This window comes from Staurois parvus, unplaced genomic scaffold (genome assembly GCF_062004578.1).
Source record: "Staurois parvus isolate SC_StPar_1 unplaced genomic scaffold, SC_StPar_1.0 ptg000207l, whole genome shotgun sequence".
Lineage (NCBI taxonomy): Eukaryota > Metazoa > Chordata > Amphibia > Anura > Ranidae > Staurois > Staurois parvus.
This window is the reverse complement of record NW_028318003.1, coordinates 8,975,976-8,994,227: the sequence shown is the minus strand read 5'-3', so window position 1 is coordinate 8,994,227 and position 18,252 is coordinate 8,975,976. Positions and strand designations below refer to the sequence as shown.

The following is an 18,252-nucleotide window of genomic DNA, read 5'->3' as shown; positions in this document are numbered from 1 at the left end:
ATGGGACATAATTCCCCCACTAACACCAATGAAGGGGAACAATTCCTCCCAATAACACCAACAATGGGGCCCAATGACACCAATGTTTGGTTACAATTCCTCCCAATGACACCAGTGATGGGGCACAATTCTTCCCACTCACACCAACAAAGGGGTGCTATTCCTCCCATTGACACCAAAGACTGGGCACTGTCTATTCCCACTGACATCAGGACCTTTTCTACTCCTAATAGCCAAAGTCCTCCTAGAGTCTGAAGGACAGTAAAATGGCCCCTTGTTTAGAAAATTTTGGAGACCCCTGGCCTATAACAATGATGCGCTTTAAATTGCATGCTGTGGCTTCATATTTCCACTAGATGGTGATGATATCATATGCTCTTAACAAAGGGGAGCGCGTACATTAAGATATTACTATTGCAAGAGAGAAAAACAGGAAAAGACTGGTAAAAACTGAAGGTTGTTAGCAATATACTATAAACATATAATTTCTTATACAACATTGTGTATTGCTCTTGAGTCATTAAGTGGCACAGAAAATGAAAATATTAATAGGCTCTATGCACACTGGCGTGAAAAAACACTATTCCTAGGGGAGTTTAGCGTTTTGCCTGTAGAAGCAGCTAATGTTATCCTGTGTGTTCATGCACATTAGGCAGACTGGAGGCATTTTTGTTAAGCTCAGCTTTTAGAGGCAGAAAAAATCCCTCCTGTTTTGTGTTTTTGAGAGATTTTTCTGGCAGAAAAAAATGCTAAACATTCTTAAAAGCTAGTACAAGAAAAAACACTCAAAAGTAGTGTTTTTTTTTCTGCCAAGAGCACTGGTGCTTTTTTAAGCCAGTGTGCATGGAGCCTTAAAGTACAAAAAACAAAGAGCAATACTGTATACTATGCAGGATCTTGGTCAGTTTTTTGGTGTTTGAGTTGTAAGAAATGACAACAGGCAGAATTATTTTGGGAAAAAAGGAGAAAAGTAGGTTTGTGTGGTCTGATGAGACTTTTGTTTAACTGCAATGACTTCGCACTAAATTTGTATGAAATAAATTTAGAATAGGAACCTGTGGTGGTGCCAAAATAGCACTTCACACCACTAATATTGTAAGGGAAAGAGCCTAGTATAGATTAATTAATTTGTTCTTTCAAAAACATTTTAGGGTAACTGTGATGGACCGCCTGGCACCCCGATAGGGTGATTCCATCTGAGAGCTGCTTCCTCGCAGCTGGGACACAAGACCAAGGTGTTATAACTGGGCATGGCATCCAGTACTAGGTGACATTAGCTTAGATGCAAAACTGGAACTCTTCATTGAACAGAAATACAGGTTTTTATAGTACACTTGAGAAATAGGGTCAGTGTTCACATGAACAATAAAAACAAATATTACACATTTGGATAAACATCCCATATTGATTAGGTAAGAACTTGATCCCATTATTCTAAACAGTGCAAACGGTAAACAGTACAGCCAACAGCTAACAGTGATCTAATTAACAGTAAGCTAATCAACAGCTAACAACTAACATGTAACAGTGATCTAATTAACAGTAAGCTAATCAACAGCCAAGCACCCAGACAAGCCAGGGAGCCCACCCCAGCCATACCAACACCTCCAACCCTGAAGTCCATTACACATGCTGTCTTTCAGGTGTTTACTTTCACTTGTATAATCTGTCCATCAAGAGACAAAACTCATACAATATTCCAACAGTCTGAAAAAGTGGAAAAAATCTATCTTCATAGATTTCTTGAAGGAGAATGTTGATAAATATTTATGTCTCAAGTGAAGGAGCTTCTCCAACCCTGTCTGCAGGAAGGCCCCATATTTCCTCTGACCATTAACCTGCATAAGATAATTAGTACACCTATCCATCTATTCCAAAAGGGAAGCTGTATTGTCTTTTTTTATTAATCCAAGCCTCGCTCGTCACATTCATCACGTTGTCCATCATTAGAGCATGATCTGCTCTCTCCATGGTCAGTGGGTAGAAGGCTAGCCCCTAGTCCCCTCCAAAAGCCCCTGTCCTGGTTGGGTCTGTCACATTTCTCCCTCCTCAAATGTAGACAAACCAGGTCCCAGACCTCCACCTGGTCGGGGTCACACTTTAACTGAGCAGAGTGAACCCACATAGTCAGTCCACACAATCTCTAATCTCTCTTCCCACATGGAATAGTTGGCGTTGGTATGTGTGGGGCAGATTTTGTGGACCCTCTGTCTGGCTGCCAGCACTTCAGCTGGGAAGTCTTTACCTTTCTTGGGCTCGGTCTGCTGCTGGGGAGAGGGGCCAACTGCCCCAATTCCCTGGAGCTGTGAAGACACGTTAGGTGCTGGACAGTGGCCAGCGGTGCTCTGCCTTGTTGCAAGAGCTTCAGTTGAGGATGCCACATCCTCCACTCTGGATGACTGTTGGGGAGGGAAGACAACCACCTCCTCTCCCGGGCTGTGGATCTGTCGCTGGGGAGGAAGGAAGACCACCTCCTCTCCTGGCCTGTGGAACTGCCGCTGGGGAGATGAGCCAGTTCTCCATCTCCTGTACCCTCATTCAGCTGCTGGGGCTATATTTCTCTGGTACCGTCTCCCTGGTGCACAGATCCTTTCTGGAGAGGGAAAACAGTTTCCTCCGCTCTGGCTGACTGTTGGGTAGGGAGGATTTCCACCTCCTTTCCCAGACTGTGGAACTGCTGCTGGGGTGTTGAAATGCTGGCTACTTCTCCCTGAGGTTCCCGTGTCACTGTAGGTGTTGGGCAGAGGTAGTAGACCCTCTGTCCTGTTGCCAGCGCTTCTGCTGGGACTGTGTATGGGTAGAGACTGGAGGTACTATGCCTCCCTGCCAGTGGTTCAGCTGGGGTTAGGAGTTCCACTGTATCGGCCTGCTGTTGGTAGGAGGGCTTCCCGCCCTGGCTCCCTGGAGCTCTGGAAGTGCTGTGAGTGCTGGGCAGAGGTCAGTGGTGCTCTGCCCTGATGCCAGCTCTTCTGCTAGGACGTAAAATGAAAATTTAGTTGCCTCGCACAAATCCTCCAGTACCACCGATTATTGTAGGCAGAGGTTAGCAGTGCTCTGCCTTGATGCCAGCTCTTCTGCTTGAGGCTCACTGGGTTGTTCCTCCCCAGCAGACTACATTGCCTCTGCAAGCCCAACCAGTGATCAGTCTGATTTTTGTTTTAAAGACACACCTGTTTGGGACCCTTCCCTGCTTACTAGCAGCAACAGCCATGAAGAAGGGAAGGGGGTCTATGTTCCCCCGAAACACGTTGGATGGATTTATTTGTTGCTACTCTCAATAAACAATTTTAAACTCACCTTCAGACTTGCATCTAGTAGATACTGGGCACTCCTTTCTACCTTTCCTTGGACCTTGTGAGTAAGACTTTGATTATGGATCAAGAAGTGCATGTGCTTGGGGAAGTACAGTCACAGTGCTGTAAGAACTGGGACTGCTTAATAGAATCCCAGATTACCTGGCCATCCCCTTCTATCCCTGCAAAGCCTGTTACAAGAGGATTTTGTCTTAAGTTTTCCTTCCGTTCATTTCTCATGAAGTTTTAGGCAATAAGTCCACAAAAACATCCCATAGACTGAATTTACGTTTGTCAGAGTGCTTGGAACTGAGTCTGGGTCTAGCAGCCTCTGTACTCTAGCAGAGGAGACCTGGTTCAATAGTCAGCAGCTCCTTCGGGGGTTAGGGAATACCTTTCCCTAAAATTACAGCTAAAATGTGCTAAATGTAAAATAATCTGTACACACACTACCCAATAGCAGAAAACAACAACTATGACTATTGACCCTTAATGGATTTTAAAAGTAGGTTGCCTGTGCTTACATTTAAATCGTCGTTTTGGGGGGGTCCTTGTGTACAGCGCACATCTTCTCTGAAGGCTCACACATATTGGATATTCTGTGCTTATTAAATCTTTATTGCGTTTACCAATACTGTTAATTTAGTTATTAGGGTCATATTGACTTTCTACGGTCAGACTTTGAGGTTTTTCTTTAAAGTGTATACCTGTACAAAATCAAATAAAAGAAAACATATCCAGTGTATATCTGTAATACATATACATTTTTCAATTTTCTGTCACTTAAAAAATGCTGCAAGTACAAAAAAATACCAGTTGGTCCTGCCAGAAATCCCGTGAACCTCTAATTTCCTGCAGTGAACTATCAATGCTGCCTTTTCTGCACTGAAATCTCAAGCACTGTGATTACTTTTTCCCTACTAGACTACAAAACACAGCCTCCGGTCATCACCATAACCAAAGAGAGAGGTGTTTTGTAATCTAGAAGGGGGAAATGGAAAGGGCTGACAACAAGAGAAGAGGTGTCTCTGTCACCACTAGGTGAGGAGTGACATGGTTAAGGAGTACCATCAGTGGTGTATTTAGGTTTGGTGCTGCCCTAGGCAACACAAAAATCGTCTGCCCCTACAGACACCAACCAACACAACCCCCCCCCCCCCCTTCTCCCTCCTGGCATAGAAAGCCTGACATTGACCAACAACACCCCTGCCCCCCACCCAGGAGAGCCTTCCACTACACTCATCTTCACAACTCTGGACATCCCGGTAATGAGAGTCAGGCTCTACATACAGTACACCATCAAGCAGCCCGCAGCCTTTTTCGGTTCCCATGGTGCACGTGTCCCTTCTTTCATCCCTTCTTTTGCGGGGTGGTGCTGCCCCCCTGAAAAATGCCACCCTAGGCAAGTGCCTTGTTTGCTTTGTGGTAACTACACCCCTGAAAACCATATAAGGTTATTCCGTTTAAGAATAGAAACTAGACTCAGGAAACGAGAGAGGAGTTACAAGCGAAACTTAAAATCGAAACTAACTGTTCACACATCTAGAAATGGAGGCATTATACAAAATGGATGCCAGTTATAAAGACATATTACTGTAATCTTGATTTGTCCTGATAAGAACAGTCACCGAGAGAGGGGAAATCCAAAATCTTACAGTTGTCACTGTGGGTAAGGCTAATTTCATCTCTTATGATCCCTTTAATGGACAGAAGTCATCTGCAACAGGATCCTTAGAATATGCAGGGAGATCACTTACTTATGTGTTGCTCCTTTTCCAGCTCCCTTCAGAGTGTAGGTTGCTGGTGAGCAGGGGTGGACTGACAACTCATGGGGCCCCCGGGCAATAGGGGCCCATGGGGCCCCTGTGTCCTTGCCCTCACTCAATGCACACCCAAAAAAGCCTATAAAAAGGTACCAGGGGCATTTCATGGGGCCCCCTACTGACCAAGGGCCCTCGGGCAGCGCCTGAGTGCTTGAATGGTCAGTCCGCCCCTGCTGGTGAGAGTATGAGTGTTTCACATTTATGCTTTGTTCTCCATAACAATTCTTCCGCTGATAGATTCTCAACAGCAACATGATTGCAAGTCACAAACTTTGCAATGGTGTCACCTGTTGTGGTGACAATTGTGTAAAAGGGCAATTCAAGTCTGTAGAGATTTCATTCTTCTTCCCAGGATAGGAAGTTAGGAGAAATTTCCCAATGGGACAGGTACAGCATAAAATAAACTGTTCGGGGTTTTAACCCTTCCCTCTCCCACTGGAGGTAAAATGTCCTTTAGACTGGGTTCTATTGGTAAATGACTTGTTCTATCCCGCTGTCTTACTTGTTTGTGCTACCCATCCTTTCTCACTTTTTATTTTTACCCACTGATCTTTTATAATGGACCTTGCTAAAAGAAATATACAATGTGGCACCAATAATATTTAAGGAGGCTGTAGGGAGCACAGTTGTGCCAGCGTTGATTTGCAAAGGGATGTTATAGCAGTGATCTCTAGCAGTCTCATGTAATGTGCCTCCAGTCTACAACTCCTCAGTCTCCAACAACTCTTAGGCTAGGTTCACATCTATGCAGGTTGATGCATTTTTTGCCGCATTTTGTGTTTTTGAACATATGTTTTTAGTACGTTTCTGATGCGTCTTGGGGTTTTTTTTGGCTAATAGGAAAGTATGACAGTTCTGTTCATGTAGTTGCGACTTTGATATGACTTTGATGCAATTTTACACTCTGGCACTCAAGTAGCATCAAAGCCGCATCAAATTAATGTGGGAACCTTTCTGTTTCCAAAGTCACACGTTAGGGTTACGGTTAAATGTTAGGGATAGGATTAGGGTATCCCTTAACCCTAACATTTAACCCTAACCCTAGCCCTTAACCCTAACCCTAACATGCGACTTTGCACCATAAAGGTTCCTGCATTACTTTGATGCGACTTTGATGCCATGTTGATGCTACTTGAGTGCTAGAGAGTGTAAAGTCGCATCAAAGTCGCACAAAAGTCACACTACATCAACAGAATTGTCATTCTTTGCTATTAGCCAAAAAAAAGACGCAAAATGCAAAAAACACAACACTTTTGGTGCAAGTCCATTGAAGTCTATTACATGAAAAAACGCACAGATGGGAACTAGATCCATAGGAAAGCATGTTAAATGGACTGTAGTGCATTTCTGCAAAATGCAAAACGTACTAAAGACTGCATAGCTGTGAACCAAGGCTTATTGCATGTTTGCAGTCTATGATCATCACTTGTAGCATGCCCATAGTCTTTGACTGTTTCCTGTTGCTTTTTGTACAATTACATTTATTGTATGTTAAGTTTAGCCCTTGGTGATGTCAGTGGCTGCACATGCGGCCCCCTGCACCCAAAAGGTTGACCACCACTGGTCTAACCTATTTCTTTCTGTTATTTACCAGCCCTACTCCAATGGTCCATATCCAGCTCCTGTTACCTCAAGCAACAATGGGACCGTGTTCCAGCCATACACCATTCAGCCAAGTCCTCCTGCGCCTTCCTACATTATAGAGAGACGACGTAAGTATCATTCTGTTGCGTTTATGTTAACCATTGAAATGCTGAGCATGCACAAAATCATTAGGAATACATTGGAATATTCCCTTTTGCCCATGGTCCAATTCTTAGATATGCCTACCTTTGAACCAACAGAGAAAAAAAACTCCTGCCATGGATTTACCAGTAATAAAGAACAAGTAATGTTCAGTACAATACAGTAAATGTTACTCTACTGGTGCTTCCTTTGAATCTGGGGCTTGAGTAATTTGCTGCCGAAAATCTGCTGAAAATCATATATTTTATTTAAATCATTGTTCATGCCCATTTTAAGTGTAAAAAAGGAAGTAATCTGCAAGAGTTCAAAACCACCAGGACAAGAGGGGATATCTTGAAGCTAGAGGTGGCCACTTAATATAACACAGCCATTAGCCTTCTTTATTTCTTATAAGCATTTATTATCTGGCCTTTTCCATGTCATTCACCAGTGTTACCTTCTTCATTTCAGCAAATAAGTTCCCATTTTCCTTCTTTTCAAGTCGTGCCTCTACCATCTTTGTCTTCCTTGTCCTGATCGTCGTTGTTATTGGACTTGGTCTCATAACAGCATGTAAGTCACCTGATCATTTGTTTGCCTTACATACAACAAGCTGTTCATCTAACAAGCAGAACAAATGTTTACACATTACAAAAAATAGAACTCGTGTTTTGAAAACTGTACAAATGTGCACCTGTAGGTAGTTGATGTTTGAAGCAAAACAAAATGTGCAAAGTTTTCTTACCTGTGTCATCTAATCAGATATTGTATTTTATTGTTTTGATTCAGAGTAGAACTGCACCAAATTTACAATTATACCATAGACATTGCCCCCCCCCCCCCACACACACACACCCTCAGCAGCCCTTTCCATATTTATACTCACCTGTCCCTGGGTTGTTGGCATTGAAACACTGGGAGGAATAAATGGGGAGAGAGAAAAAGTCTCAACCACCTGTCGTGTCCATGCTGCTAAACCTCAAGCCGGAAGGGACTATTTTACACTACTAGGGAGAGATTAAGCACAGAGTAGATAGGATAGGATAGTTCCTGCGGGTGAGAAGTTCCATTCCAGGCTGGTTGGACAAGAGTTGAAGGATACCCCTGTCGCTGCTGATCTTGTCTTCAGGTCTCCAACACAAAGACAGACACTGCTTCATCTCAGGTACTGCATATATGCACAATTCCACCAGGACTCCTATCAGGCCATTTGATGATAATACCTGTTTGTACATTGTATGTATGTATGTATTATTATTACTCTCTTCTTATATAAAGTTAGCATTTTTTTCTATATTATATGCTAGTTGCAGTAGTTCCTTTGCTCCCAATTGCTTTGTTTAGATTACCGATAATTTCCAAAGAAAGCAAGCCGTGTCCTGGGTGGAGGCCACGCCAACTTTATTATCAAACCCACTCCTCCACCTACAGAAGGTTCTGGTTTTCTTATTTACCTACAGGTTTAGTGGAGTATCCTGTTTGGGGAGGGCCATTTCTCATAATCAGCCCGCAAAAGAGGGCTACACTTGCATTTAGGACAGTGGATAAGGGGGTACCACCAGTTTTCCTGTATGGGGCCCATGCCAACAGGGGGGCCCAGGCAGATGGGTGAATTGGATGTGGGCAGAGATGGTGATCTTCACCGCTGGGGGGAAAATTACTGGAACTGATCCCCTGTATGGCTTTCCCTGCAGCAGCTGAAAGCTGGCTTCTTCTCCTCTCCCTCCTGCTGGCTATCATCTGAAGAAGAGAGAGCCATAAAGGGGATCAATTCCAGTAATTGACCCCCCGCTGCACCTGTTACCCTCCGTGTGCACCATACATTTCCCCCTACTGCCCAGGTCCCCCTGTGTGCCCCCAACCCTGCAGTGCTACCGGATTCCCTCCTCTGCTTTCCACAGACAACTGCAATCACACAATAGGATCCCTCAGGATGTAGAGTGGGGGAAGGGTATGGTAAATAGGTCATATTTGTCAGCCCTTTCCTTTCCTGAATGAGCACAATGAGTGATCTGTATCGATTACTTGCTGTGTTCATCATAACTGGGGTTTTTTTTGGGGGGTGGGGCTTTCAGGTTGACTGTATGGGGCTCCGTGGTTTCTAACAGCAACCCTGCTTGCATTGTGTATTCTGCATTAAGCCCTTTAAAGAGTTCTTATAGCACCAGAACACAGAGTAGGAACTCTTTATAGGTTTAATTGGAGTGTTCACAGTGCATTGGCTGGTCCGCCTCAGAAGATTTTGACAATTAGCTTTTTTACTTCATGGGCTGGATCAGGGACAGATGAGTAAGGTGTAGGTTAAAGGTTTAAGGTGGTCATACACTAGTAGAATTTTAGTTGAAGTATTTAGTTTTAAGAACATTTGCTCAATTTTCTTATCATTAGTGAAGGTCAAGTCAACATTCATTTTTGACTGCAGTGAGGAGAAAATTCAAAGGAGCAAAATGGACAATTTTTCTCAAACACATTTCTAACAATGTATGTAGTTTTCATTCAGGAAAGTCCATTCATTCCACAACTGAATGTTAAAAGCAAATTACATTTTGAAGCACTTTTGAATGGCATTCGTCAAGTCATTGAATGTACTGAAAATTTTCATACAAATATTCCTTTGAATGTTTGTTTGAAAATGTATTAGTGTATAGCCAGCCTAAGACTGGAGGCAGCTTAAAGTGGTTGTAAACCCTTGCATATACCCAGTGAAGTGACTGGCCTCAGGTAATGCACGGAGATGAAAAATATCCTCTGAGAGTTTAGAAAACAGGGTCCGGAGAGCTGAAATTACACACTGTAGAGCTCAGTGAGAAAAGCTCTGAGAGCTGATTGGTGGGAAGAGAAACAAACCCCTCCACACAGCTCAAAGGAACAGAGCTGAGGCTGTCAACCTGCTGGAGGTCTCTCCCCTGTCATCAATTTTCACTTGGTGTCAGGAAAACCTGTCAGAAGTGGTTCATATAGCAGATGGACAAAGCAGCAGACAGAATATACGCATAGGGGGCATTTATTAAAACTGGAATGTGCAAAATCTGGTGCAGCTCTGCATAGTAACCAATCAGCTTCCAGATTTTATTGTCAAAGCTTAATTGAACAAGCTGAATTTAGAAGCTGATTGGCTATCATGCACAGCTGCACCAGATTTTGAGTGCTCCAGTTTTAGTAAATCCCCCCTTTTGTGCTCTGGATTGAGACAAGCACACACTATAAAGGGGTATGTTCATATTTCATTTCTGCGGTTTACAAACACTTTAAACTGGAGGCAGAGCAACCTACAGTATAAGTGTAACTGCATAAAAGTGTAGATATGTATGCAAAAATTAAAGGTGCTTATAGTCCTTTATCAGAAGTTGGTCTCCATACATTCCTATGGGCCCACTATAAAGAGCTAATATATTGGACATTAGAAATACATGTGAGCAAGCATTAAGATCCACAGGAATGCTTGTTCCTTTGCCAATACAGTACACAGGTACACACATTCTCCTATGAAGACTGGTTTACCTGCACACACTATTGTGCGTTCACCTGCCAGAAAGTGCACAAAGTGATAAAAGGGAGGAGAGTGTTCCTGGGTAATGGTTTTTCACTAATGCAGTGGGGCAAGTGTCAAGAGCCATGGTAATATTCACCAGACATAGATGTCTCTAAGGTTCCAGTTACATTAGCGCATCTCCAAAGTCACTCACATTTCCAGTGCAACTTTGGAGCGCGACTTTGATAGGACTTGTGGTGTGACTTTGATCAGACTTTACATTCACTGGACTAAAGTCACATCAAAAGTCATACCAAAGTAGTGCAGGAACTACTCTCAAGTTGCTGAGTCTTGAAGTCGCACAGATTTGAATGGTACTCATTGGGAAACATGGGGTGCCACTTGTCATGCAACTTTGGACCCCAAAGTCACATGGCAAGTCATAGAAAAGTTAATGGACTCTAAACCTACTGTCTGCAGTTATTCCTGGTAACATGCACAATGCAGAACTCTTCGCCGTGGTCTTCACATCCACTCCTGTGGCATTCAAGAGCCACATGTAGCAAATGGGCTTGCAGCTGAGAACACTACTTTGTAGTACACTGTTGCAGGATATATTCGCACAACATATTTAGATACATTTTCACACAATGCAGATTATTCTTTATTTGATTGGAGTCTGATATAAACCTATACTAATGAAAATGTTTCTTTCTCTCATAGATAAATTAAATGCATTTGGAGGATCCTCTTCCAACAACTACATTGTAAGAGAAAAATGTTTTCCCAACAAGACCCTGTGCAATGGGATAGCTGAGTGTGATAAAGGAGGAGATGAGGCTGGATGTGGTAATATATCTACTATCATATCTGTTAGAGTTGATAATAAGTGAAATTAATTATAATAAGCAAGATGTATTCATATATAGTAGAATGAAGGGTTATGGATATTTCACAGCTTGATGCAGTGATACAAAGAAAAGGGTTACCCATAATAAATTGCAACCATGTAGAATCTGTTCATACCAGACTGACGTGGTCATGTATCTTATATATCACTCACAGTGCGTTTTCGGTGGTCCGATTCACTGCTTGAAGTCATGTCCCATACACATGAAAATGAATGGCTGCCAGTGTGTTCCACAGGAGTCAGCAATAACTTTCCCTCTTATGTATGTCAACGATTTGGATTCCAAGAGTAAGTTTTCTTGTGTTTTCTGTTTTGTTTTGTGGTTCTTAATGTCATGTCCAAAAAAAATTAAATACAATTACAAAAAATATTAAGGAAGTAGAGGCAGGGGCGGACTGACAACTCATGGGGCCCCCGGGCAATAGGGAATCATGGGGCCCCTGTTTCCTCCCCTTGGGCAGTGCCTGAGTTCTCAAATGGTCAGTCCGCCCCTGGTTAGAGGTAGATTAACACAAGGTGAAAGTAAATGCATACTTTAACTAAATGATACATTTGCTATAGTATTGCTTCACAAACAATTGGAATGATTTAAAAATAAAGGGCTGTTTTCATAGTTTTTTTTATCCTGTGTTAACCTTTGCAGCCTCTTTACAGATACTTCTTGTCTACATGCATTTTCTCCAGTCATGGCTGCAATGGATTCCTCATGGCGGGTTCGCAAACGTTGTCAACCATGTCTGTGCAATGTGCATCAACATGGCTGCTTTTTGTCTTCATTAGGAGAGCTTGTAACACAGGAGAACAATTGGGAGGCAGGGAGAGTTTTATCAAAACAGGAAGTGCCTACCTAAGGACCTTTATGGCAGGGTTACCATGCGTTATACTAGTGAAAGTTGCAGATTCAAAAACATTGAAAATAACAATTGAGATTACTTAAGTATAGTGAAGCTTATATAAGATTTTAGTTATTGCGTTTATTTATACAATAATACTTGAAAACATAACGCTGAAGGGAGTTTGTAATTGAGCTGAATCACTAGAGCCTAGATCAGGGGTCTCCAAACCAGCCCTTTGCTAGCCTTTATCTGGCCCTTGGGGCATTATTCCGCCCTCTGACACCAACAATGGGGCACTATTCCTCCCACTGCTACCAACAATGGGGCACTATTCCTCCCACTGATAGAAATGATGGGGCACTATTCCTCCCACTGATAGAAACGATGGGGCACTATTCCTTCCACTGATAGAAATGATGGGGCACTATTCTTCCAACCGATACCAGCAATGGGGCACTACTCTTCCTCCTACTGACCACCAACCCTGAGGCCATGTTTATTTTCACTGATGCTAGGCCCAGGACATTTTTACCCCCACTGGCCACAACCTGGTCCTCCTAAAGTCTGAAGGACAATAGACTGGCCCTTTGTTTGAAAAGTTTGGAGACCCCTGGCCTAGATGAAAAAAATTCCAAGGCTCTATTAAATGCTCCAGGGTACGTTCAGTGAACAACGCATCCCAGCTTCTATAACGGATCAGTCAGGATGGCAGTTTTTTGGCCAGGCTTTGAGGAATACAGTGCAACAACACAGCACACATGAACAGAGTCCAGCCCTAAGTAACTAATGCAGGCTGCTCAGGCTCATACCATTCTAGAGAACAAAATCCATTCACCAAAAAAACAATGCTGGAAGGTTCCTGTTCCAGGAAGAACCCTAGCAGGGTGGTCCAGAATAGAGCAACAAGCTCCAGTAGGACTACATTTGCAGCAGATCTCCCTCTGTAAATCCCATGTGGAAGAGAGAGAACTGTGAGACTTCCCCTGTGTTTATGTGGGTTACAACTGGGGGCAGGCCTCAGAAAGCTGGGGAAAAGGGTATAGACATAGTTGACCTCTTCCCATCCTGGGCAGCCTGTAACTGTCTGCATAGCTACACAGTGCAATGAATACAGAAGAAATACATTAAATGACACCTCACAAGAACTTTCTTACACTCCCCCACCCCACCCTCTTTTTTGATGAGCCATCCCAGATCACCAAAAAAATGTATTATTACATCCTAAACACATTTTATTATTTACTGGGCACCCAAAACATTGGTGCAATTTAACGGCATGGCACCAAACAAACATTGCCAACATGGCAGCAGTGCAGCCTAGAGAAACATAATACAAGTTTTATAAATATAGTTAACTGTAGCATGCTGAGTGGTATCCTAAGAGCCGCCTTCTTAACAGGAGTTGCTCCCACAATAGGTTCTCCGAGCATGGACTCAACCCAGAACTGATGGGGGAATCCAGGCGCAGTCCCTCACGGCTGATCAGCAAGGGACCTGGAGAGCTGTACACGACAGGCAGCACCGACACTGGCAGAAACACTCTCAGAGAAGCAGACACAGCAGAGTGGTGGAAGTAGTAGGGGAGGATGGCAGCAGCATATCCATCCCCTAGCTGCAGAAATGTCCAATGAGGGTGCAGCACCTCTCACAGGAAGCAATCAATGCCAAACATGCAATATTCACAAGCCATAGGTACTGGGGCAACCCTAAACATGTTCTACCTAACTACAGCTATGGTCTTTTTAGTGGTGGTCTTATCCTGCTAACTATGCCAAGTCGCGGGCTGGGCCACTCTCTCTTCATGTGGGGGTACCTTTCGTCATGCACTCGCACATTAATCCCAGGACCAGGCAGGGAACATGTTCAAGTGAGAATGAAACATTTTGGCAGTTCCCTGACTTAGAGATGAGCCTCTCTGGTACAAACCTTAACTTGATGTATGTTGCAATTAGGAGGGACACTGCTGAACTCATGTCCTCTCCATCAGTCCAGCACACCTCTGCCACCTACTCCCATTGACAGAATAGGGTCCTGTTGCACACCTGGCGCAGACCCCATGCGCACACTTGTTAACACTTTCACTCCCATACCATATGGCCAGCCTATGGGTCTCTGACCACTGGAGAGGGAGCCAGACCACTGACCCCCTTGCTACTGAAGGACCCCTTGCTATGCCAGGTACCACACTTCATGAATGGCTGCAATGTACCGTAAATCAGTTATTGGTTTCCCATAGTAACCACATTACTCTGTTTGCTTGTCTTGCTGAGTAGATCTGGTAGTGACTTTGCTTCATATGCCATATGTTCTGACCCTAGTTCTTTCATATGCCAGAAACCATCATGTAACCGGAGCAGGGTTCTCCAAACTTCCTATACAAAGGTCCAGTGTACTGTCCTTCAGACTTTAGAGGGGCCGGACTGTGACCATTGAAATAAGAAAATATCCTAGCATCAGTGGGAGTAAACAATGCCCCATCTTTGGTATCTGTGAGAGGAATTGTGCCCCATCGTTGCTGTCATTGGGTGGGAAGAAGCATACTCCATCATTGGTGACAGTGGTGGGAATTATTCCCCATTGTTGATGTCAGAGGAGGAAATATTGCCCCAAGGGCAAGATAAAAGCAAGCAAAGGGCAACAGTTTGGAGACCACTGCTTTAGAGTAACTTCAGACCAGACTTGAAACATTTAACAGTCTTACAGAAGATTCAGCAATATAGTTCAACAGCACACTGTACATGAGCTCGAGTCTAGCCCTAATGCAATCTGCCCAGGCTCATACCTTTCCAGAGAGCAAAGTCCACTCAGCAAGAGTCCAGTGCTGGAAAGTTCTTATTCCAGGCCAAAACCCAGCAGGGTGACCCAGGGTAGCCTGCAGAGCCACGCTTGCAATAAATAAAACAGCAAAATACAGTAAATGACACCACACAAGCACCACCTTACACGTCATATAAACTAAGCTCCATTTTTCTAAGTCAAATAATGTTATTTACACTATTGGCCCCTTGGCCGCAAAGTATTTTTTTTAATAGCTGAACTAACTCTTTCAGTTTGTAAAACTGTTCATCTGAAATAGCCCTAGGGAATGTAAACACAAAAAGTAAAAATAGTTTTATAGTGTTGTGTGGCAAGCCAAGTAGACTTTATTTAAAAATAAATAAAATATAAACAGACAATGTATCATTAAGACTCTGTTCACACATGTGCAACTCCAAAGTCACATGCTTTCCAGTGCGACTTTGGAGTGCGACTTTGGAGTGCGACTTTGATGCATCTTTACACTGTTTGGTACTCCATAACCTTTTTAAATTTGCTGCAAGTTTAAAGAAGAGTTCTACCCAAAAGTGGAAGCTCTGTTTATCTGCCTCCTCCACCTCTCCGCTGCCACATTTGACACCTTTTTGGGGGAGGAGTGGGTACCTGGTTTTGACAGGTACCCGCTCCCATTTCCGGCTCAGTTCCCCTCCTACCCCCACAGCCCTCTGTGACATTTTACAGGTTCCTGAGGGCTGCGGTCCATTCTCAAAGCACACCGTGATTCGCGCATGTGCAGTAGGAAACCGGCTATGAAGCTGCAAGACTTCACTGCTGGTTTCCCTTAGTCAAGAGGGTGGCCCCAGCACCCGACAGCCGACTGAAGAGTTGGCTTGGGGTGAGTACAGGTAAGTGCCCTAATATTAAAAGTCAACAGCTACAGTCTTTGTAATTTTTGGGAGGGGGGGGGCAGAGCTTTAAGATCTGAATGAGTGCCATTGAAAACAATGGATTGTGGCTTGTCATGAGACTTTATGTGTTAAAAGTTGCACAACAAGTTGCGCAAGTGTGAATGGAGCCTAAAATGTATCCTTGTTAATTCCCTGCATACATTGTTTCTGCATCAATCAGTTTTATTGTATCTTCGTCCTTAGACAACCATCAACTGAGTCAGTGACCATGAGAGACAATTCTGCAAATGTTGGTCTTTTTACTGCCAGGACATCGGACACTATTCAAGGAAGCTTAGACAGGTATGAGATTTCTAGGGTTCTTTCCTACCACCTGTTGCCTTGATAATTTATGTATTTTTTATTTTGTCTCATACACATATACAGTATATTAACAATACCATGCTTGTCAACTTGACTGGTTTTGGTAGTGTAATAAAAGTCTAATTATGATTTTCCTGATTTGTAATTTACTCTGGCCATAACCTGCCCTAGCCAGGATAAAAAAAAAGTTAATTTTATTCATTGTAATGATTTCTTTTGGGCAAGGAGATCTATTTTTAGATGAGGTTTTGGACTATATTCTCTTCTTCAGGCCCACACAACCTTAGAGCAGTTGTACATAAATTCAGTGTTTTTGCAAAAATATGGATTTCAGCACTTAGGAAATAATAATTGTCCAAGTTAAAGGCAGCTTTATTCTTTAAATAGCACAAATGCCCAATGTTTTGAAGCCCAAGTGATTCAGTTCAAATAAGCTGAATACTCCTCAAGGACATCAAAACAAAAGGTGTTCAAAGGCCTATAGTTTATTTTATTTTTGAAACAGCCACAGACTGAGCAAAAAAGCCTGTTCCCTGTCAGCATGCAGTAAAAAACAGGGCTCATATTTTTTTTTTTTTTGAGGGGGGGGTTAGGTGTACCTTTAATTTTTGACACTTTGTTTTTAGTTTAACTATATTGCTATTACATAGGGGATCAATAGCCCCCCCCCCTCCCCCCAACGTGATAGTATATTTATAGTGACATGTTCTCTTTAATGGGACATCAGAGGTCTTTTAGACTCCTGATGTTTCCCCTGCACTTCATTGAAGCGAATGGAGCACAGGTTGAGCTTCATTAGCTTCCTCCTTGGTCAAAGCTGGAGTGACGAAGTGATAGGAGAAACCTGAACTGACTAAAATCCTTATCCCTTCTGAGTTCTCACTAGCTAGGGGAGATCAATGAAAGGATATTTACTGATCTCCCTCCCATCTACCCTGCAATATCTGCCATGCAGGTCCCTAGCCCACAGGTGGGAAAGCAGAGCCCAAAAACATCTAGGGGGGGGGGGGACACTTTTAGACCCAACTGGACAGCTCCACTCCAGTGATTTGATATCCAGGAAGAATATAGAAAGCCTTCTTTACAGATGGAATATAGGGGATGATTTACTAAAGGCAAACAGTCTGGGGAAATTTCCTTTAGCTTAGTGAATGATGTTAGGTTCTGCTAACTTCTATCATCCAAATGCGTGCAAGCAAAAATACCATGTTTTACTTTTCTTGCATGTGATTGGGTGTTCTTTGCAAAGTGCATTTTTGCCACATTCACCAGCCTACAAACAAACAAACCCTTCTCTCCTCTCAAATTTAAGGGCATGGTTCCTCTTTCAATGAAATTGAAGCATTTATTTCCTTTGTTGAATTGATGAAGCTGATAGCAGGTCAGCATACTTTCCTTTGTGAATCACTTCATTCTTCTAACTTGGCACATAAACACGGGACCACGCAATTCATTCCAGAGAACTAAGCAATAGAAATCTGTGGGGAGTAAAGGATGGTCTTATCAGCAGGATTGGATGTTGAGGCCAAAAATCCCAGTTATTAAACTGCAGTATCTTTATTATCATACAGAGACATGTCAGTGGGGTCGATTTACTAAATCTGAAGAGTCCAAAATCTGGGGCATCTCTGCACAGAAACCAATCAGCTTCCAGGTTTTATTGCCAAAGTTTAATTGAACAACCTGCTGTTAGAAGCTGATTGGCTACCATGCAAAGCTGCTCCAGATTTTGCACTCACCAATTTTAGTATTTCAACCCCACAACTTTATTTCTAAATAAACACTGATAAATAACATTTATTAATCACTGATTTTTCTTGTTTTGATTTTATGTTACAATGTATTTTGCCAGTATATGCCAGAAAAAAAACATATTGGTAGATGCTCTGCTCAAATGGAAAATTGATTTCTAAAAACAGAATTCCTCAGGTTAGTGAGAAAAACCATTCTGCAATAGATAGCGAAAAAAATGGATCTGGATTAATTTTAACAAAGGGGAGTTATCATTTAATGATGCTCGCCATTCACTGGCATTTCCTGCAGGCTGAACCAAAAAAAAAAAATGAACATCCTCGTTCCACGCTATACAGATGGATGAAACTTCAGCTATCATATTTGGGTCCCACCAGCTGTCAAAATCTCCATACAGCAACTGCATGTGATTG

At 42.9% G+C, this 18,252-nt stretch overlaps 2 protein-coding genes across 3 annotated transcripts in view; one reads left to right on the top strand and one right to left on the bottom strand.

Moving 5' to 3' along the window:
- TMPRSS13 (transmembrane serine protease 13) overlaps window positions 1-18,252 on the top strand; it is a 104,974-nt gene that overhangs the window by 46,393 nt on the left and 40,329 nt on the right. Inside the window, exons 2-6 of the mRNA XM_089678618.1 lie at window positions 6,711-6,828; window positions 7,313-7,414; window positions 11,037-11,162; window positions 11,379-11,511; window positions 15,968-16,066. Coding sequence (XP_089534744.1) covers window positions 6,711-6,828; window positions 7,313-7,414; window positions 11,037-11,162; window positions 11,379-11,511; window positions 15,968-16,066 — 578 coding nt within the window. The remainder of the gene's footprint in view (window positions 1-6,710; window positions 6,829-7,312; window positions 7,415-11,036; window positions 11,163-11,378; window positions 11,512-15,967; window positions 16,067-18,252) is intronic.
- Window positions 15,180-18,252, bottom strand: part of LOC149461273 (uncharacterized) — a 128,963-nt gene continuing 125,890 nt past the window's right edge. For both annotated transcript variants that reach the window (XR_016312899.1, XM_089678620.1), the window contains one exon: window positions 15,180-17,565. The gene's annotated coding sequence lies outside the window, so the exon portion shown is untranslated. The remainder of the gene's footprint in view (window positions 17,566-18,252) is intronic.